This window comes from Anguilla rostrata, chromosome 3, assembly GCF_018555375.3.
Source record: "Anguilla rostrata isolate EN2019 chromosome 3, ASM1855537v3, whole genome shotgun sequence".
In the NCBI taxonomy this organism is placed as follows: Eukaryota; Metazoa; Chordata; class Actinopteri; order Anguilliformes; family Anguillidae; genus Anguilla; species Anguilla rostrata.
The window spans coordinates 35,410,858-35,434,346 of record NC_057935.1 but is presented as its reverse complement, the minus strand read 5'-3'; the positions used below and the strand labels follow the sequence as shown (position 1 = coordinate 35,434,346).

At 39.3% G+C, this 23,489-nt stretch overlaps 1 protein-coding gene across 1 annotated transcript in view; it reads right to left on the bottom strand.

Annotated features, from left to right (window-relative positions):
* The window catches only part of pde1a (phosphodiesterase 1A, calmodulin-dependent), a 143,465-nt gene that overhangs the window by 67,479 nt on the left and 52,497 nt on the right, over window positions 1-23,489 (bottom strand). The window contains exon 2 of the mRNA XM_064327311.1: window positions 15,470-15,548. Coding sequence (XP_064183381.1) covers window positions 15,470-15,548 — 79 coding nt within the window. The remainder of the gene's footprint in view (window positions 1-15,469; window positions 15,549-23,489) is intronic.

The following is a 23,489-nucleotide window of genomic DNA, read 5'->3' as shown; positions in this document are numbered from 1 at the left end:
TCCGTCCCTCTTCTTGATTGATGGATAAATGTATTATGTATTCAAAGCGATCTAATGCAACTCCACAAACTACCCTGCTAATTTCAAACTACCAGCGGTCGAATAGTGACAGCCTGGTCAGTGTTTTTTTTTTCTCTTTAGGTAAGCTAACATTAGCTTAACTAGAAATCCTTTTTAGTCTTTTCTTGTTCCATTCCAGTTCCATTTTCAATATCGTTTTTTTTTTTATCCCTATATTTGGGATTTTAGTAGTTTGTTAGTAGTAGTTAGTAGTAGTAGGATTTTATAGTTCTTAGGATTTAGGTAATTAGACTAGTTTCTATAATTGTTCATAGCTTTTCCAATTGTTACGTTAGTTATCTATGACTATTATGACTACAACTGCAGTTATTTTCCAATTTTACTATTTTTTGTAAGTTGCAGCAAGTAGATTAAGTCTAGCTGTCTTCTAATGTTAGATAAGATAGCTAGCATGGGCTTCATTTGTTCTGTGAGAGTGCCACCGCAACATGACATCGTTAAGATTTCTTCTGTAATTGAATTCTCTAAGTGAAACTGTTCAATTATGGTCAGCTAGCTAATGTTAGTCTAGTTTCTATGGTCATGGATCATTATGTAGTTGAAGTGGTTCCTTACTGGGAGAGTAAATAAGATGTCAGGGAATGATACAGATGGATCATTTATTTGTCTACTCTGTAACCGCATAAGGACAGCACTCGAGTCCTATTCAGCTTATTTTGCCAAAATACCTTTGCTGATTTTAGGAAACAATGATTCAAAGTCATTTCCTCACATTATAATAAAATAGCAATCACAGCTAGCATTGATCTATGGTGGAAGAACAGTGACTGACATGGGATTTTTTTCTCTTTTTTTGACAGGTTGATTTTTGATTGTTTTACCACTCGCTGGCTCTGCCTACATGCCTATGATGCATTACAAACTCATTCGATCACGCCTTCCTCTATCCCCCCTCCCCTCTGTGCTCTTACTCTTGACCCCAACTTGCGTATTTTAAAATTGTGAAGCAGGGGAGACAGGCCAAAAGTTGCTGAGCACTTTAAATATTCTGCATGGAGTTTTAAAAATCTGGTTTAGGGACCACACACCTCAAACACAGGATAAGGCTGCAGTGGCTCCCAGGAAAGGGGGTTTCAGTCTGCAGGTTGGTCCTTGTCTCTGCTTGCTATTCCTCTGGCTGATTGCCGGCAGTCTGTCTGCATCAGCTGTGCATGACGTGTACTCCATGGACAGATGACTGTGTAGCTTAGCCAGTGGCAGTACACACTTCACAGAACGCATACTTTTCTGACACACTTATCTTGACCAAGGATGCTGTATTGTAGCAATGGGATGGGAATATGATTTGGTATCCCAAACTGGGGGAAAGACATTGTTATTAAAACCCATGCAGTAAACAGTAAATTGTGCTACTAGCACTGTCACTAACTCTGTCTCTGACATTATAAGGTGCTAGCTTACACCTTGTCCACGTAATGTGTGGTTTGTCAGGGTTCGATTTCCCAAAGAAAGTCACACCTATATTAGTACTCTAATTAGCTAAGGACCATTCCTGTAATTATAATAATGCCATGGACTGTAATTGAAGGAGGGTGACTCCATCACAGTGTCACAACAGCAAGTGCCTAATGAGGTCCAAGGCAAGTTTCACCTTACTTTAAATTGCCATCCCTAATTTGGGATGGTCCTGCAAGTCATGAAAGAGAATTCCTCATTAAAAAAGCATTACTGTATGTGACAAAGTATAAGATACCCAGACACACACCAGGAAGTGTGCTGCTATTGGATGTTGCTAATTTTCTTTACTTTGCAACTTGCTCCTGAAACTGTGCCATGAAAAAATGGCAGTCTCCTAAAACAAATCCAGACAACAGCGACTCAATGGTTTATATTGAATAGTAACTGGCACCCACTGGCACAAAACCATTAGAAGTTGCTGGCTTTTTATTAATTTTTATTAAATGATATGGGCTCTACACACCCTGCATAAAAAAAGATGCTTGAAATTAAGACGCTTGAAAGAACACATAGACAAGCATGACTTCATCATAAACCTGGCCTGTGAGCTGCGTGAAAATTACATGAAGTCGAAGACAGAAATGACAGCTCTCAAAGCAGCCACGGTCTCAGCATCACCTCGCACACCCATCACTCCTGGGAAGCATGCACAGGGCCAGGTCGACAAATGCAGTCGGAATAAGGCTAAAGACAACTGTGTGAAATGCATTTGATGAGCCTAATACCACTAGGTGTCAGACATGACAGTTGAAGTTAGTAAAAATATGGCCTTTCTAGTGTTAACTCCTGTATTCTTTGTTCCTGCAGTTAACCACTTCGCACAAGCCCCCTAGTGGCCAGGACGCCAGTATTCTGAGAGTGATCAACACAGACATTCAGTGCTCCTGCAACCTGCAACATGTCAGCTATGTTAAACACAGTGTCACAATGGTTGCACATCATTTTCCAATGGGATATCAATGTTTCATCTTAAACTATAATAAGGGGGAAATGTATAGCTTTATAATGGGAAAATTATCCCCTATACTAATGAAAAGATAGTAATTCCCACTTGGAAATGATGCAAAAGTGAGTTACGTGAGTAAACACAGTTGATTTGTAGTAATGTGCAATTTAGACATTTTGATTTTGAGCTACTAAGGGACTCGAGGGTACACTGCATACTTTGTTCTTCATAGATCTTTAGTAGTTTCACTCTCAGATGTTGGACACTTGTCGTCAAGGAGGTTATGATTCAGGAAATGTATAGTTTTACCTGTTATATGTATGCAATCGCTCCTTGTTTCATTTCAAACAGAAGGAGAACAACTTAATTTCTGCATTTTTGCCAAGATAATTGCATTTGTGCCATTTTATTTCTACCTAAATTATGAATATCTAATAATCTAATCTAAATCACAATGGTACTAGTGTCTTTCTTTATTAAAGCAATTTTCCAAGTCTCTGTGATACTCAGATCTGGAGTTATAAAGGCTTAAATAGAACACCCCATAAATGGGTTAGGATTGCCCAGATTTTACATCCAAGCAAAATGAAAGAACATTAAACAGAGAGACTGGTCCAATTAAATCAACAGTATTAACTGACCATGTCTTTGTTTATTAAACAGAAACAGTGCACAGCATAGGAGATTACACCAGAGCATGTAGTCAAAGGCTAATATAAATCTATATGAATCTGTAATCTCACCCAAGTGCGACAGCCATCTTAGTCATGTGCACCACAAACTCTTGCCAACAGTAAAATGTGTTAAATTTTAGTGCAGATACCATATGGGACATGGCAGCAGCATTCTACAAACCTTTTAATTCAGTTTCAATTTACACTATATGACCAAAAGTATCTGCACACCTTGGTCTGGGGCTGTTTTTCATGGTTTGAGCTTAGCCCCTTAGTTCCTGTGAAGGCAAATTTTAATGCTACTGCATACTACACATTCTAGAAGATTCTGTGCTTCCTCAACAGTTTCGGAAAGGCCCTTTTATGTTTCAGCATGACAATGCTCCCTAGCACACAGCGTGGTCCATATAGAAATGGCATTGTAGAGGAAGGTGTGGAAGAATTTACCTGGCCTGTGCCTTGAGCCTTGACCTCAACCCCATCCAACACCCTTGGGATCAATTGGAAAGCCAGCTGCAAGCCAGGCCTAATCACCCAACCAGTACCCAACCTCAGTAATGCTCTTGTGGCCAAATTGAAGTGAACCCCTGCAGCTATGTTCCAAAATTTAGTGGAAAGCCTTTTCACAGTAGGGAATGTTGTTAAAAGAGAAAAGGATGGACTAACATTAATGTCCATAATTTTGGATGAGATGTTGGATGTCAGGTTGTCCACATACTTTTGGCGTACAACCAAAAGTATATAGGTTTGGCCTACTGTATATGTCTGTGACTGTTTTTTTTTTTTCAAACACCAATAATGGTCTCAAAACGCAATCAAAACCTTAGAATCAAGGCTAGATACTGAAAGCTTTCTTGTACCTGTATTAAGGCAGTAATTGAACACACCGGACTAATCATAAACACCTGTGAAGCCATTTGTCCAAAACATTATGGTGCCCTGAAATGGGGGCACTATGTATAAAACATGTTTTATTGTCTACATGGTGCACCCAAATGTATAAAAATACCCTTCATTAAAAGCTGTGAATCAGCATTATAAAGACATACTATGCTGGAATTTATATCTTGAAAATATTATAAAATAACTATGCTAAGGCAACTCCATAATGCACTGGCAATCTCTGTCTTTATACACTTTCGCCAAATCTGTGCACCTTTACCGGTATTTCTTATCGTAAATTGTATTCGGGCGTTCCTGGGCATGGCACTCTTTTCTGTGTTGGGAGGGGTGAGTATGGCTACAGAGCCTGTGGTTTGGGATCAGAATTCAGTGGTGTTTGTTGCTTGGAAGAAGCCCGGATACAGCAAATAAAAAAGACAGGGCTTGTTCAAGAACTAAAGTTAACCTTGAAATTGCTTTTCCCTGGTGGCATCAGCTTAAGTTTGCCAAGGGGATGGAGTTGACTTGTTTTCTGTTGGATCTGTAAGTAACATTACCTGCAGTGTGAAGCTAGCGACAATAAGGACTTTTGTGAGGGTCTGAAATTTTCAAAATAAAAGTCCCAACGATAAATTCATTATTATGTTCAACACAATAGAATTGATTAAGCTATATATTAGATACAACATAATGTGTCTTTAATTGGTCAAATCTTCCAGCAAAACATCATCCTCTTTAAAATAAAAGAATGCCAAAATAAGCAGCTAAATGCATCACATGCCATTAAAAGGTTTAGAAAAAAGAAACAAAATATTTCTGAAATGTTCACAAATGAAACCTTACAGTACCGGAAACTATAAAATTCAAAACCATGAAGTTAAAAAAAGTCATTAATTAAGCTATAATGGAATCTGCCATCTTACTGTCACTCACAATAGCTCATTTCATGGTACTAATGTTACCACTAGCTATCCAGCTAGCAGCATTAAGTGAGGTACTTGAGTGGGCAGGATTGACAATGGAGGAGACGACTTCGATTGTAAACACAGACCATAATGAGGCTAAAAAAATCCTGCATAGTATTCCTTTAACAACATATGAATTGTTTGATTACAAATCTGAAATTGTGGAGTACAGGGCCAATCAAGAAAAATAATATTTATCCCAAACATGGAGCTCACTATATACGATTATGAGAACAATGGTGCCGTAACAGTTTTTACTTTGAAGCGATGAACACCAGCGAATACGAACCAGGAGAATAACAAAACTATTTCTCCACTCCACTCCAGGCATCCAACAGTGAGCAGGCTACCCTTCAATCAAGCTTTCATATACCGGACACATGAAACCTTCTCCCGTTTCAAGTGTTCTTACATTTATACATTTTTACATATATTTAGTTTGTAGTTTTTCATGATCTGTGTTTTCTCGGGAAAAAAAAAAACGTCTTGAGATGGGAACAGTTGCAAAGCTTAACTGAGAGAAACCAAGAAGAGAAAAGCTTTGTTGTGAGCTTTGTCTTCTGTTGCCTCAGCCAACAACTCACTTGCCGTCAGATTTAAAGACTGTCACCTGCATCTGCACTATGCAGGCACAATGTGAAAGGAAAGCATCATATTAATTTCTTTCCACAATACTGGGAGCATGAAACACAAATGTGATTTTATAATAGTGCACTTGACACACTGATTGAAGAAACGATGGAAAGTCATAGATTTATGCTAATCTAAACTACACACAAATAAATAAGCTTAAGAATATTTAAATCTGCATATATATATATGTATATATACTGTATATACACACTAAAGAGAAATGCATTAAAGGCAAATTATTATTGCACATGAAATTAAATAATGATTGACCCCACTTATTTGATTGCAATAACATGGAGATTGACATTCTTAGCCATGTTCATATCTTCTCATTTTGAAATCTTACTTGCTCATTCTCTAAAGCTTTCACCAGCTAAAATGCTGGACTCTAGGAGAAGTAGAGAAGCAAAACAAAGTATTTAAATCAAGATAGCCTCCTTGTCTGTCACTGTCTCTCAGGCTGGCCCTGACTTCCACCACAGGAATATTTGCCTAGCTCTCAAATGAGCTGTGGCGTGGGGTGGATGTTGCTATGGCTACCAGGCAGGTTCTAACTCAAAAAAGCGCAACTGAATATATTCTGTGATTCAGATTTACAAAATCAAAGGAAAATCACTGTAATCACTAATTATTTTCATGACACAAAGAAATGATCTGTTAATGAGTATTTTCACAAGAATTTGGACAGGAAGGGAAATTAACTGTGGTTGACCGATAAGGGTTTTTCAATGGGCGATGCCGATACAGATATTTAGAAAGCAGGGTGGCTGACGGCCGATAAAATTATTTTTTATTATTTTTTTGCACCAGAAAAAATTCAACAATTTAATGATAACAAATAAGACACTAAATTGCTGAACTAAAATGAACATTTATTTAGCACTCAAAAACACAGAAAAATAGGAGAATATTAGAAAATAAAGAAGTTTTAGTGCACCTAACAGCATTTATCCACAGATTAATAAACTGTTCCAATCGTATCCAGTAACAGGTTGTATTAGATGACATTTTTATTTATTAATGAGATACATACATATCACATGTCAGTATTTGGGATAAAAACTAAGAAATGTCATAATTACATTATTCCATCCACATTGCAATCTGTACACAGTTATCTTAACCAGTAAAAGGTTTTTTTAGACGGCATTTACATTAATTAAAATGAAAATGATTTTGTTGCGTAGACATTCATAATCTATATCTATTCATTAAGAGTGCAGGCTCCCGTCTTTCCTTACTACCATTAATTAATCTAAGAAAACACATATGCATAATGCTGTAGACCTATTTCAGAACGTGACTGGCATTTAAAGGAGAGTATTTGAGTAATTCAGGTCAGTATTTGACTTAAAAAGTAACATTATAAAATTGCATTTGTGGTAGGGTGGGCGTGGTTTTGCGCTGGCTGCAGAGAGAGAGTGGGCGGGGCAGCTCTCGGACACAGCTGTTGGGGATTATTAATCAGCACCGATGTTTAATTGTTTGATTGATGGACAATGTGCTGATTACCTCAACAGTGAGCCTGGACGCTTAAAAGCCGGTCTACAGAGGCAGAAGGAACAGACTGGAGACAGAGGAAGTTCTGACCGAGAGTCAGCAGCGACAATTGTGTTTTTGTACAAAACCGAAAGCCGCGTGGCGGCCGTGAAAATAAAAAGACGCATTCGCGTCCTGGAATAACTCTCGTCTCTCTCGTCTCTTAACCGAGCGGTGGCACTCAGCCTGCTACAGCATTATTCTATCAATTGCAATATATCATAAAATGGGTAGGGTAAATCTCATAATATGATTGGTTAATAGCCGTCATATAATAACTGCATGTCTAATGCTTATTTACAGTTCTATTTCAATCTGAAGAAAAACATGTTTTCAACATACAAAAACGTCACATTCTGTTCAGATGGGAAGATAAAAAACAAAGGGAAGTAACTTGAAATACTTTAGGAAACATTGGGTAGTCCTGCTTTAGAATACAGCTTGTTTAATTTGGTTGAGCGAAGATAGCCAATATTGTTTATTGTAGCGTGGCCCTATTTTTATATCAGAACTTTTAATGGCAGGCCTAGATTTTGCAAGTTTGAATTAATGACTTATAGGCAGTGCTTTGAATGTATGAGTAACTTAGCAAAGACATAACTTAGCAAAGACATGCAAACACACTTACATTCTAGCTGAAAGAAACACATTCAGTCATTTTTACTTTACCATAAATGCCAAATAAATCGGCAATGTTACCTAGCGAACCAAATCGCAATGCTTCATTTCGGTGCTGTTTGCACTAACATTATACACTCCTTGGGTTGACTAAAAATGTTGAAAGTGAAACTAAAGTGTAGGTGTATTTTACCAAAAAGGTTTTGAAGGATCATGTTAAAATTTTGACTTACATAAAGCATTATATAAGCAAATATATTAATGTAATGGCTTGATAAATATAGTTCACTGAGTGCTGAATGTTTACATTCAATTGCCAATGTATCTAGTAGTATGTGGTTTCACCCCATACAATGCATCTGTTGGAATGCAAGAAAAAGGGTATGGACAGCAGCTGCAGTAATTAAGTGCATTAAGGGATTAAAGAAACTCTATTTCTGTTTAACTGGCCCCCATGGTCAGTCTTGGAATGAACTCCCTAACCTACACTTGGCTATAATTGTAAGTTTTCTATATGACAACTGAATGAATCTCATAGGCTGGACCAACAGCTCTTTGATTCTGAGAATTATATAAACTCATGTATTAGACTTAATATTTTTGAAGACTGTACTTGTACCTTTTCCCGACCGGTCATTTTATTAAATTCTAAAAAGGAGCTCCGTGTGTAAAGACTCTGTCGTGTGTATCTTTATCTTCAACGCCATCATTTTTGTAAAGAAAGTCCTACAGTTTCAAACAATAGGACTTAAGGGACATTATTTAATGTCACAATTTTCTTGTTCTTTTAAAGAAGGTTGATGACTGTTTCAGGCAGAAGTGCTGACATGATAGAGCATGGATACTCAAATCTGGACCTTGAATCCAAATCCGGCCCTGGATTTCTTTTCCCCATGTAATTAACGGAACAATTAGAGCTACCAATTGGCCAAACTGTATTCACACCTGACTGCAAAGGGAGGGTGAAAAACCAGCAGTTCTTGGACCTTGAGGGCCGTGAGTTGAGTAACAGGGTGATAGAGAATGGATTTCAGAGTTTCCCACCAAGATTACGCAGTTGCAAAAGCAGTAGTTTTACATTTTTTAGGCAATTATTAGTTAGCAAGTAAGCCCGTATAACGAGTAATCAGAGATTTGCCTCAGTCCGGGATTTGAACCCGTGCCTCACACTCGTCCGAAGGTCCCATAGGTGAACGAATTACCAGAGAGCTATTAACGAACTACCCTAAACTTTGAGAGCTGCAAAGTTTTTTTTAAATGTGTGAACTTCTATATATGTCAAGTTTTCAATGTTTTTACTGGCTGATGTAGCTAATGTTCAATGGGGAGACATTCTTTGTGTGCCTGGAGCATTTGTGATGATGTAATCTGCAGGAAAAAAAGAAGAAGGAAAAATAGCAAAATCCCCTAAGTTTCGGGCTTTCTTGTGTGGACATGTGAAGTTGTTTGTGAATTCTGTCTGTTGACATGAGGTCAGATGCTTTAAGGCAGTGGTGTCAAACTCGTTGCCATGGAGGGCCGTGTGTATGCAGGTTTTCATTCCAACCAATTAATGCTGCCTTAATTGAGTCCAATTACTCATTCAGCCAAATGCGTTTAACTGCATTTAAGCACAGAATATAAGAATTTTTATTTAGACAATGCGGGTCACCATAGACGTCGGGTCACCATTGTGCACAAACCTGCATCCCTAATTCAGCAAATAATTTAACAAATTATATAATCAAGATCTGAGGCTGGAATGAAAACCTGCATACACACGGCCCTCCATGGCAACAAGTTTGACACCACTGCTTTAAGGGCTGAGTGTCTGTGGTCATTGTGGTTATTTCTGTAGGAATCCCCTAAAAGTGCCAAACTGTTGGTGCTGTGCATGCCACCCCACCAAACCATAACATAGCGGGATAGCATACCTCCCATCCCAATTATCACTAAGGCTAAGCAGTCATTCAAGTCTAAACAAAAAAACGTTACATGTAACTGGCATCATCAGTCCCAAAATGGAAACATTTGAAATGATCTGATGTAAATATTGAGGTGAGAGAGATGCCTGTTATGTTCCCTTGCTCTGTGAGTCTGCAAGTCTCAATCCTGTAGGTGGAGCTGATTAGGGCTTGATTGCCTGATGATGCACACCTGTGTTCAAGTAACAGTCAAGTGGATAAAGCCTGAAGACATCAGTTGAAGGGGGCTTTTTGAGAGATTCCTTTTTGACTCACACTCCTTTTTAAGACTCCTTTTACCTTAGTGTTACAATTTGCTGCTACCATGTTTTGTTTTCTGTTTATGTTTTGTGTTGGTACTTTTCTGTCGTAGGTTGCAAGTGGTCAGGCATTTTTCTTATTTTAACACATTTTTAGATGGTTAGAGAGCTTTCTCCAGAGCGATCGGTGACAGGAGAAGGTGGAGCAGAATCCTTGCCATGCCAAGCACTGCGCCTGACAAAATGAGTAGACCTATGCAAAGTGATGGCACTGATGTTGGACAGTTTTTCGGTGGCTAAACAATAAATGGGAACATACAATAAACCCATCCATTCTATACCTGCTTATTCCTGGGCAGAGTCGTGGGAGGTGCTGGACCCTATCCAAGCATGCATTGGGCAAGAGGTAGGAATACATATGCTGGACAGCTTGCTAGTCCATTGCAGGGCACACACACCATTCATTCACACACTCATACCTATGGGTAATTTATAGTCTGGTGGGAGGAAACTGGAATACCCAGAGGGAATCCATGTAGATGCAGGGAGAACATGCAAACTCCTGTCCACTTGACCCCATCCCATCTAAAGTTCTCCAATCCATTTCCAGCAAGCTCCTTCCCTACCTGTCTTCCATTGTTAACTCCTCTCTCTCCTCTGGTCATGTTCCCTCTGATTTTAAGATGGCTCGTGTTACCCCACTTCTCAAAAAACCCACCTCAGACCCCTCCGATGTAACGAATTATCGACCCGTATCGCTTCTACCCTTTCTGTCCAAAACCCTTGAACGAGCAGTTCTTAAACAACTAACCTCTTTTCTCCATCAGAACAACCTGCTAGACCCTCACCAGTCTGGCTTCCGATCCGGGCACTCAACAGAGACTGCGCTCCTAGCTGTGACGGAGGCACTTGCCACTGCAAGAGCCTCACGCCTCTCCTCTGTCCTGATCCTTCTTGACCTGTCTGCAGCTTTCGACACGGTCAACCATAAAATACTCCTCTCCACCTTGGCTAGGATGGGAATTGCCAGGACTGCCCTGTCTTGGTTCGCTTCCTATCTTGCAGATAGGACCTACCAGGTCACCTGGAAGGGTCTGCCTCTGCTTCTCATCCACTTGTTACAGGAGTGCCGCAGGGATCTGTACTGGGTCCTCTGCTGTTCTCCTTATACATCAGATCTCATGGTTCAGTTATTTATTCACATGGCTTCTCCTATCATTGTTATGCAGATGACACACAACTCTTCTTTTCTTTCCCCCCCTCGGCCACACAGGTCAATGATAAGATCTCTTCCTGCCTGGCTGACATCTCCACCTGGATGGCCAGCCACCATCTGAAGCTCAACCTCAACAAAACTGAGCTGCTCTTCTTCCCGTGCAAGACCTCCTTACTTCGTGAGCTCTCAATCACGGTTGATGGCACCACAGTGACTGCCTCTCACTCTGCCAAGAGCTTGGGGGTGGTCCTGGATGATCAACTGGACCTCAAGGAGCACATCAAGGCAACATCACGGTCCTGCAGATTCCTTCTGTACAACATCAGAAGGATTCGACCATACCTGACGACGCACTCCACCCAGCTGCTCGTCCAGGATACAGTGACCTCTCGCCTTGATTACTCTAACTCTCTCCTTGCAAGCCTGCCAGCTTGTGCCATACAGCCACTACAGATGATTCAAAATGCCGCTGCCCGACTCATCTAAAACCTCCCCAAATTCTCCCACGTCACTCCTCTGCTGCGATCACTCCACTGGCTACCGGTCGCCGCCAGGATCCAGTTCAAAGTCCTGACCCTTGCCTACACTGCTGCCAACAGGACAGCCCCCATCTACTTGCAGGACACGACTCAATTCTATGTGCCTGCTCGACCACTCCGCTCTGCGGCAGCAGGGCGCCTTGTAACCCCTCCCACCCACCCAAAGGGATCACAGAGCTTCTCCACCCTAGCCCCCCAGTGGTGGAACGAACTCCCCGTCCCTCTCCGAACCTCCCCCTCACTACCCATCTTCCGCCGTGACCTGAAGACTCATCTCTTCAGACTATACCTAGACTAACCACCACCATGCTGTATATTTCACTCTTTAACCCCCCCCCCCTTCATGTCACTTGTTACATGTTGCCCCATCCCAGCACTTTTTCGTAATTTGTATTTGTCCTAATACTGTAGCTTATTCTTCTGCCTAGTTTGTTTTGTAGAGGTTAGGTCAGTATAGTGTTCACTGTGTGAACTGTGTTCTTGGCTAGACCTAGCTGTACAAAATAAGTATTGTACCTTACTGAACCTGTGTTTAGCAGTTGTCTATGACCATGAAATGCACTTTTTGTATGTCGCTTTGGATAAAAGCGTCTGCCAAATGAATGTAATGTAATGTAATGTAAACTCCACACAGAAAGGAGTACAAATAAAGAATGTACAAATAAGCATCAATAAGGCATACATTCTTGTCAGCTCACTAACGGTCGCTTGCTTGTTAGCTAGTTTGGTGGAACAAAGGAAAGTTTACTAATGTTGCATAGCAACTGCCTGGCACTCTATGCGGGCAATGTTGAGAATGTGCTGAAGGATGACTCATCTGACCATATCACTTTTTTCCACATCTCTGTAGACCAGTGCCTATGGTTTTTGCACCACTGAATTCTCAAATGAGCATTTGTATTTATAATGAGGGGCTTATGCACTGCAGCCCTATTATAAATATCCCTCTTCATGCAGTTGTCGATGGACTGTTCTTGCTGACACAGTCTGATCAAGTTCTGCATTCTCAGTCACCTGGGGAAGAGTTGCTCTTCTGCTTTTCCTTACATTTTGTACTAATGCACGAGCATCACGATCAGCGAATGTGCGCTTTCAACTACAATTTCTGACCCCATTTACTGATGTCTTTCCCATAGGTCTAAATGCAGATTTCACTTTAGTCACTGTCCCTACTGAAACACTAGCCAGTTCAGCAGTCTTTGTGACGGAAGCTCCTGCCATCTGTGCCCAATAATAAACCCTCTGTCAAAATCACTTAGATAATTTCTTCTTGCCATCTTCAACCAAAATTGAGGTAAACTCAGCTCAGCATTTTTATACATGCCACAGAGCATGATATGATGTTAATTGTTGACCTGTATCATGCAGTACACCTGTAAGGAAGCTGCTTTCGTTATGTTTGTCCACTCATTTATTCAGATTTTTCCTTTAATTTAGCACCCATCTGTACATAAATAGCTGTGCCCTGTAGTTACAAAAAGTAATTGGATTCAAAAAGAAAATCATTCTTGGTCAAGACTAAATTAGCCAAAGACAAAGCTTAGTTGATGCAGAGCGGAGTCAATGCAAAGGTTTTTCTTTAATGCAGATAAACCAAAGTTGTGAGGCATATCTGTGCAAAGACTAGATACATCAAGTGCTACCAGCAGGACTGTTTCATTTATTGGAGACAACTGTCTTATTTATTTAAATCTGATGTATCCTTCAGATATGATGGAGGAGTATTAATCAGTGGAGCAATATGGTAATCCACATACTTTGACAGATTCTCTGTGAGACTTCTAATTCCTGCCACAATGGGATGCCCAGATGGGGAGTCCAGCCTCATGGATTTTTAGCAAAGTATAAAAACTGGCCTGGGTGGATTTAATTTATACACTGAACAAAAATATAAATGCAACACATCAATTTCAAAGATTTTATTGAGTTCAACGGTAATAAACGTAAATCAGTCAACTGAAATAGACTCATTAAGCACTTATCTATTGATTTCATGTGACCACCATTTGCGTCATGCAACGCAACACATCTCCTTTGCATTGAATTGATCAAATTGTTGATTGTAGCCTGTGGAATATTGTTCCACTCCTCTTCAATAGCTGTACAAAGTTGTTGGATATTGGTGGGAACTGGAACACGCTGTGGTATGCGCCCGTCCAGAGCACCCCAAACATGCTCAATGGGTGACATGTCTGGTGAGTATGCAGGCCATGGAAGAACTGGGACATTTTCAGCTTTGAGGAATTGTGTACAGATCCTTGCAACATGGGGCTGTGCATTGTCATGCTGAAATATGAGGTGATGGCAGTGGATGAGTGGCACAGCAATGGGCCTCAGCATCTCATCACAATATCTCTGTGCATTCAAATTGCCATGGATAAATGCACTTGAGTTCTCTGCTTATAGGTTATGCCTGCCCATACCAACACTTTGTTCACAACGTTGACATCAGCAAACCGCTCACCCACCCAACGCCATACACGCTGCCTGCCATCTGCCCTGTACAGCTGAAACGGTGATTCATAAGTGAAGAGGACCGTTCTCCAGTGTGCCAGTGGCCATAGAAGGTGAGCTCTTGCCCACTCGCGTCAATTGTGATGCCGAACTGCAGACAAATCAAGACCACGATGAGGACGTCAAGCACGCAGATGAGTTTCCCTGGGGCGATTTCTGACAGTTTGTGCAGAAATTCTACGGTTGTGTAAACCAATTGTTTCATCAGCTTTCCGTGTGGCTGGTCTCAGACGATCCCACAGGTGAAGAAGTCGGATGTGGCAGTCCTGGGCTGGCATGGTTACACGTGGTCTGCGGTTGTGAGGCCTGTTGGACAAACTTCCAAAATCTCTGAAACGATGCTGTAGGCAGCAGAGAAATGAACACCCATTACTCTGGCAACAGCTCTACAGGACATTCCTGCAGTCAGCATTCCAATTGCATGATCTCTTCAGGCATCTGTGACATGGTGTTGAACAACAAAACTCAACATTTTAGGATGGCCTTTTATAGACCCCATCATAAGGAACACCTGTGTAGTGATCATGGCTTTTAATCAGCATCTTGATATGCCACACCTGTGCAGGAGATGGATTATCTTGACAAAGGAGAAATGTTAGCTAACAGTGATATAAACAAATTTGTGGACACAATTTGAGAGAAATAAGATCTTTGTGCACATACAACAAATCAAGGTATTATTTAAACGCATTAAAAATGGCTGCAAAAATAAAAGTGTTGTGTTTATATTTTTGTTCAGTATAAGTTCATGTTTGGTCAATTCCCCTGAATCAAGAAATGTTTTAATATTTGTGTAGATGTCTTTTAAAGTTGTGGGGTCTTGACTCAATTGCGAATTAAATAAATGCAGTTTACAAAAAAGCACAGAAAATGCAAAAAAATATATATCCAGTTGTTCTGAATTTACAGAATGGAGTCCCATGAGCACAGCCAACATGGCGGTTGTGCATATAAGGACAGCTCTACTGTGTTCACCCTTACATAGGCACAGATACGCCGAAACAGTGTGTTTTAAATAATTAGGCCAAGTGACACTTGAAGCTTGGAGAGAGCATCACTTTTCTATTTCCTGTGTAAGCAGGTACCATCAGTAATCTGGATACACATTCTCTCCCTTGGAATGAGGTTCAATGGGTGACAAAGACATGGAAGGCAGGAGTTCAAACAGCACTGTGATGAAGCTGTGTGATTGATGGCACACCTTAACTTGGTCTCTCTGACATCAGCTGCGTCTTTCCAAGCTTCCCTGTGGCCCCTGGTCAGCAGCTGCAGATGGTCACCTGAGAGGAACAATAAGAGCTATTTTCTGCCCTTTATTCAAAACACCAAAGGAGGATGTTTTTCCAAAAGGATTTTTAAACAGAAGATGTGCACCATATTTGTATAACATGCAAATTAATATATGAGACATTTATACATTTGTACACTCATATAGATGTGATCAATATGACCAGTGAAATTAATGCTCATGAGAGCACATCGAAATTATAGCTCCTAGTTAATTATTGTTCCAGGAACATTCAGTCCTGTAATGTGAGGAAACTGTGAAATATGAAGGTCTGGCGTTCTATTAGAAATAAAATGTAATTTTGTCAGGAATGTTTAATTGTTATATTTCCTCCTAGTGGTGTTTAAATGTGAAATTCATTCATCGCCATAAGGTGATTCTGTTTCTGAGACAATGTTCCATTTGAAAAGGATGGACATTGACCAAAGGAAGCAGGTATTGGCCCTGAGCTGACCAGGTCAAATGGACCGTGGACATCACCATTACTCACAAATAGTACCAGCCCTTTCTTAATCGGACTTATATTTGATTAATGTAGAAATACATATAAGAAATGATTCCATATTAATGCATGAATAAGAAAACTGTGATGGGACAATAAATAAATAAATAAATAAATAAGGAGGACACATTTTTAATTGTCATGGCTTTGAGTACAACTTAGTTTTGTTCTGTTACTATCGAATTTTGGCCAGGCAAACATGGACTTTTCTTCTGGAGAGAAAAGGGCTTCATAAATGATGAGAACCAACTGACCCCTGCAGCAAAGTAATTGGCACACCCACTAAGGAAATACATCCGCTCATGTCCTACTCAGTATAAGTGCTCTGTTGTGATATCCTTCAGCAGTGTTGGGAAAGAAAAGGAATCTCTGAAACAACAGAATGTTTTGAAAACCATTTCATTGTGCCCTCAAGATATTACATCATGAAAAATTCAGAGAAGAATGAAATAAATACTGCAATGTTTTCTATGTAGAAATTATATATTTCATAATATATAATATATTGCGGTAAATAATATATTATTTCAGTGATACTATTTCTCAGAGAAAAACAACAATCACAAAATCATTTTTATTCTAAAAAAGTGCGCCACAATTATTAGCACCCCTGTATTGAGCAGTTTATGCACAATTTAGTAGGGTGCCAACAATTCTATACTTCAGGCACTGTATCATCAGCGAGAACAACCATGGTTTATCCTTGAGAGATGCTGGAGAGAGGGTTCAGCCTAATGTTAGAAGTGTCTTCAATTCATGTGTTCAAAAAGGAAAACTGGTTACTGGTAAGTCACAACTGTGGATCACCAGAGTGTTTCAGCTTGCTGTACAATAGCAGCTCATTACAACACACAAGGTTATGAAGCAATGTTTGGTCTACAGTATGCAGCCAACAGGACAGCCCCCATCTACCTGCAGGACATGATTCGATCCTATGTCCCTGCTCGACCACTCTGCTCTGTGGCAGCAGGGCGCCTTGTAACCCCTCCCACCCGACCAAAGGGATCACAGAGCTTCTCCACCCTAGCTCCCCAGTGGTGGAACGAACTCCCCGTCCCTCTCCGAACCTCCCCCTCACTACCTATCTTCCGCCGTGGCCTGAAGACTCATCTCTTCAGACTATACCTAGACTAACCACCACCACGCTGTATATAAATCCCCCCCCCCTTTTTCATGACACTTGTTACATGTTGCCCCATCCCAGCACTTTTTGGTAACTTGTATTTGTCCTAATACTGTAGCTTATTCTTCTGCCTAGTTGGCTTTGCAGAGGTTAGGTCTGAATAGTGTTCACTGTGTGAAATAAACTGTGTTCTTGGCTAGAAATAGCTGTAAAAAATAAGTTTTGTATCTTACTGAACCTGTGTTTAGTAGTTGTCTATGACCATGAAAAGCACTTTTTGTACGTCGCTTTGGATAAAAGCGTCTGCCAAATAAATGTAATGTAATGTAAATACAGCATTGTTTCTGTGAAGTATAGAATTCCACAAATGGGGTTTTTCTCAACTTTCCATGTAGCTTCCTCATAATAATGGCAAAATTTTTCCCAATCATTTTTCATAATGGAAATAAAAGCGGTTTCAGGGGCAAGAGCACAGCTCCTGACAGATGCTAAGAAAATGCTATTGTAGATAAGAACAACACCATCTGTCTAAAGCATCATGTTATAACCACCGCCCACAGTACTTTTGTACAATATATCCAGTTACTGCAATTTACAGTAGACAATGCTAACATGTTCTCACTTGAGAATATGATGGAAGCTGCTGCTGGCCAGACTAACTATGAGTACATTTATGTTGATGAGGCAGGATTCAACCTTATGAAGAACAGAGGGAGAGGCAGTATCACAACCTGTGTAGCCATATCCAGAAATGGAGTAGCAGCCTGCGATGTCTTGATGCCCTACAGCATCAAATTCATTAAAAAAGTAGTGTAGAACATTCTGCATTATGATTTGTGAATGTTGTGTTTTACACTTCGTACTCCTGTGTGGATACACTAAATACATGACCAAATAAATAGACTACAGTGTGCATAGTTTTATGCAAAATATAAAGAAATTACAGTATTTGATTTTGCAGCACAGTTTAGTTAGTTATGAAAGGTCTCCTTAGATGGCTGTGTTTGAGAGTACAGAATGAAAATGAGATACAAATGACATATGCTAATTTAGAATTCTGTTAATTTTTTAGTCAAAAAAGAAAAACGTTTCCAATCCAGTGGTTTACCAGGGTAGGTATGTGAGTGAGCAGCCTAGGAATGCTAGTGGCTAGCCAAGTCAGTTGCAAATCCAGAAGGTTGCCAGCCTAGGTACTTGAGTTACCAGCTTTGGCGAATCAATCGCTGTCTTCTCATTTACCACTGCCAGCCCCTCACCAGTGTCAGCTTATCAGTCGCAAGATCATTTTCTGGCTTTGCCTGTGGTATATGTGCCTCTCAGTACTCTTATTATTGGCACTTTTCCAGTGCTACATGCTCGCTGTGCATAATCTGGCACAGATTTCACCCAGGTGTAGGTGGCTACACATTCCATTCTTGGTTAAATATCTACTGTAGCTACATGTTTGTTTCTTTTTAGCAATAGGACCACTTAACATAACATACTACATGGCCAAAAGTATGTGGATAAACAACATGTCATCCAAAATTATGGGCATTAATTTGGAGTTGGTCTCCCTTTTGCTGCTATAACAGCCTCCACTCTTCTGGAACGGCTTTCCACTAGATTTTGGAACATGGCTGAAGGGATTTGCTTCCATTCAGCCACAAGCACATTAGTGAGGTTGGGCAATGATTGGGCGATTAGGCATGGCTTGCAGTTGGCTTTCCAATTGATCCCAAAGGTGTTAAATGAGGTTGAAGTCAGGGCTCTGTGCAGGACAGTCAGGTTCTTCCACAGCATTCTATATGGGCATCAAACCTGGGTCAAATACAAATACGTACATGTATCTGTATGTGAAAATGCATGTAAATACATATTTGTATTTTATTTTCAAATACATTTACACATGAAATACTTCATATTTGATTTATTTTTATTATTTGAATGGAAAACCAAATACTTTCACATAATGTGTTTAAAAAATACATTCTTTTAAATAAATACTTTCCTGGGAAACCAAATACTTTTTTAAAATAGTATTTAGAGCCTTTTAAAAATATGTTAACATTTAAATACAATTTTCAATATATTTTGAAATATTTCAGTGATAGACAACAGAAATGACTGAGCCAGCAACAATGTAAGCTTCATACTGAAGGGGGTATCCAAGAGTTCTTTGTACAATCTTTGCGAGTGGCCCTTGATGAGATGTCAGTGAGCTATAATACTGAGGGCACTCTAGGGAAACTAGTAGGGGCTAGGGGGTGAAATTTGATTATGAAGCAAGGGTAGCCTACGTTGGCATTTTTAAACAACCCATGCGCTACCTCTAACAGACAGTAGCCTAAATGCCCGTACATGTCTTTGCATGGGGGGGATGGGAAACTCAGACTTCTTGATAAGCTACTGGCCAGTTTATTTGTACCCATGCAATCTTTTTAAAGTTAGTGGCCTTTTACTGTATTTCCTCTTTTTTTCTGTTGTCAGAACATTCAACAGCCATATGTACAGTTCCATCTTTTACATTTTGTAAAGTTAGACACTGATAAAATAGAATTCAGCCGTGCATATTCACTACCAATTAACAATGGAAATTGGTACAATTGGACTGGGGCCGTCAGCAGTCACCTAATGCGTTCTCCGCAAAATACTGCCCTCTAATTAAAGAAAATGCTCAACCTTCAGAGCTGATAGGTTCTTGCATGTCCAGTGATTTTAAAGTCTTTCAACAGCTTGTTGCAATTGCGCATGTTGCACCACTGGCCTTATGTTATGAAAGTATTTTCAATTAATTCCATTAAATCAAACATGCAAATGCTGCTTAAATGTATTTTCAAATACATTTTGCAATTTAAATACTCTCTGTTATTTGTAAATGCTGACCCAGACCAAGGGGTGTCCAGATACTTTTGGTCGTATAGTGTAAGGACATCTGCTGGTAGCCTACACATGTCACAACAAATACACTTTCTATACTTTCATTCTCATTGGCATTTAAATCCTTGGACATTTCAAACTGTTTTGGCAGAATTATATAGTACATTTTTTACACATACAGCACTGCACGCATAGAGAGAATACATAAATGTAGCTTAACTGATGGACTAAATTATATCCACGACAGCACACCACAGAAATGTAAACCATTCTTTCATGGATTTCCCATTGGAATTTCCCATGCCCTCAGTTCTGCAAATCTCAGCCAAAGATTTAGCTGCACACTGCTTTCCCAGAGGATGAGGCCTCCAGGTGCATTGTGGGTCACGTTAGAGTTCTGCTCCAACAGCTTGATGGATACTGGGTCCCGCTTCACTGTCCTACAGTCCAGAGAGACTTCTCTGTCTTCTCTTTGAAAGGCCACTGTCTGCAGCTGCTCACACAGTAAATATGTGGGTTCTGTAAGCAAGCAATATTGTGTTCATGCAAAAATTGTGTGTGTGCGCGTGTGTTTGCTTGTGTGTATGTGCACGGACAAATTGTCATGTGCATGGCTGCGTGTAGGCATGCACACAGCTGTTTGTGGATGTGTATTTGGTATACTGTATGTACAGTGCCCTCCAAAAGTATGGGAACAGTAAAATTAGTTATTTTTGCTATATACTTAAATAATTTGAATTTGAAATCATTTTGGATATGAGACAAAAGTACAGACTTATATTTTAGCTTATATTTCATGATATTTACATGCATATATGTTTTACTATTTTATAGAGACATATGTTTTTGCATAGAGTCCCTTCATTATGAGCTGTACTTTTGTCTCATATTTTTCTTTTGATCTCAAATCTAAATGCATGATTACATAGCAAAAACAGCACATTTCTCTCTACTGTTCCCATACTTTTGCAGGGCACTGTGTGTGCAGTGTGTACATATTGGGCATATGCCATCAAGTATATGTGAGTACATCATTTATATATATGGTTTATATTTACGACTGGCAATTGACTTTTTAGAGAAGACATTTATTGGCATTTAACTACTAAAATTTCAATAATCTGAAACAAAAAGTCACATGTTATACAGCTGCCCTCCTTGGTGGCAACTTGTTGAGTGGGCTGTGAGACTCCCATCAGGGTGAGAACTGCATACTTTATATATAACGTCACCACCATCTGGCTTGTTACTTAAACCATCTACAAGATTTGATAATGACTACTGATGCTTGAAAATGAAACATGAAAATGTGTAATTGACATTATAACAGCAATAAGAACGACATTACCATTTTTTCAGAAGGAAATGTATTTCAACTAGGGCCACAGAACTTTTTTACTTATTTTTTAACCTGTAGTCCCTCCTGCCAGCATGATGAGGTTGGCTTACGGTTGCCATGATATCCAATAATATTTTATATCAAGATATTTGATATCACTAATATGATTGTCTAGAGCTAAAATATTTGACATTTATTATTATTATTACAATTATTATTATTATTATTACGGATAACATATACATACATGCTTTTAAATAAGATTCGTAACAGAAATAAACAGATGAGTTAACATTTCAAGATTGGGATCATAAAATAAGACGATCTTGAACTTGATATTATGCACAAATTTGAATGGCTTGTATTAGAGTAGTACAGTAATTTTAGATAAAATAAAAGGGTAGTGATTTTCAAAAGGGTGAATTACCTATACCTAGCAACTTTCAAGTCTCGTTAGAGTGTTTTTCCACACCGTTTCAACATGAATGGCAGTGAATGACATCTGTCTCGTAACAAATGTAAACAACCACAATATCTCAAAAATAAAGCATTTTTGGGAAAAATGGTCGAGGTTTATGTAAACTATGTGGCCGATGTTGACAATGGACAATGACATGCAGTAACACTGGTATGGTCCTTTAAATTAGCGTATGGTTCCAGTGCGGCCATGGTGTCGATACAAAATTACTCACACTGAACTGCTGGCGAATACTGCAAGCTTATCAAGTGCAACACACGAAGAAGTCAATAACTTCCAGGTCACACAAATCGGACAAATTAAATATCAAAATCAAGTTCGGCCCGCGGCCCGTTTTTTAACTTCCTATTTTTAATCTGAGCATAAAATCAAAAGTATGAAAAACAAACTGTTATTTGTTTTTTGGTATCAGATTCATAAACGAATAACGAAATAACAAATAGTTTTTTCATTTTCCGATTTTGGATTCTCAATTGAATATGAAAAGAACGAATGATACACAGATTTTCTAGGGGCACTGTTAGTGTGAACTTTCAGAACCACATGACTGTCCTTGTAGAAAAAAAGGCATAAATATGGTCAGCATTTATTACTGTAAAATGTGGCTATTTTGATGAATCTTTAAAAATATTCAGATATATTTTAAATATTTTTTTGTAAAATATCTAAAATATTTTATTTATTTTGATCTCTGATGGCTTGAAAATTGTGGGTGTACAAAAACTTTTTACCAGTAGTATAGATGCAGTCTCTTCTTCTCAAGCATCTTGTTAAATATGTATCCTATTATGAAACATCTCAATTATTTATAAATCAATCAATCAAAGTGTCAGACAACCCTGGCCTAAACCTCCATAGCAACAAGCCTAAAGCAACAGTGGCAAGGAAAAACTCCCTGTGGCAGATGGGAAGAAAACTCGGAAGGAGCTAGGCTCAAGGGGGAAAACCATCCTCCTCTGGTCGGCTCAGGGTGTAGATTGGCAACCAGCACGGTCAGTCAGTCAATGTTTACGTCGATCAATTTGGTGTTAGCTAAATGACAGTCCTGAGGTAGCGGCTCAGATGATGGGTGATAGTGGTGGGGAACGGCAGGGGATGACGGAAGTGTGCAGAGTGAAGGAAGTCAGTTAACTTTCATTATTTGTGCCAACAGTTTCATCACTAACTGTCCCTTGCAACAATAGGGCCAGACAAAACCCTACAGCAAAATTTCTTCAGGACAAAAATTCTTACTCCCTTGAGAAATGTTCTAGTATTCTGTTAGTTATATTTTTAAATCATATTTTAATCATGGTTTTTATCAAAAGGTGATCACAAATACACATCAGTGAAAATTAGAACGATGTGATCTTTTCAGGAAAGATTGCTGTATTTTAACCAAAAAGACAGTTTCTGTTAACCAGAGGAATTGAGTTTGAATGTTCAGCTGAGGTAAACTAAAGATTTCATATTTCTGAGGACATTGGTTTATGAATGTTGAATGTTGAACTCAAATGTACAGAAATGTAAACTGGAGGCATCTTCTATTCTGACATTTTCGAGTTCCCAACATGTCTGAGTTGCACTATTGTGGGTGCCCTATTGAGTTTTAGATTATTTAACCAATTGACAAAGATTAGACATCATTGTGTT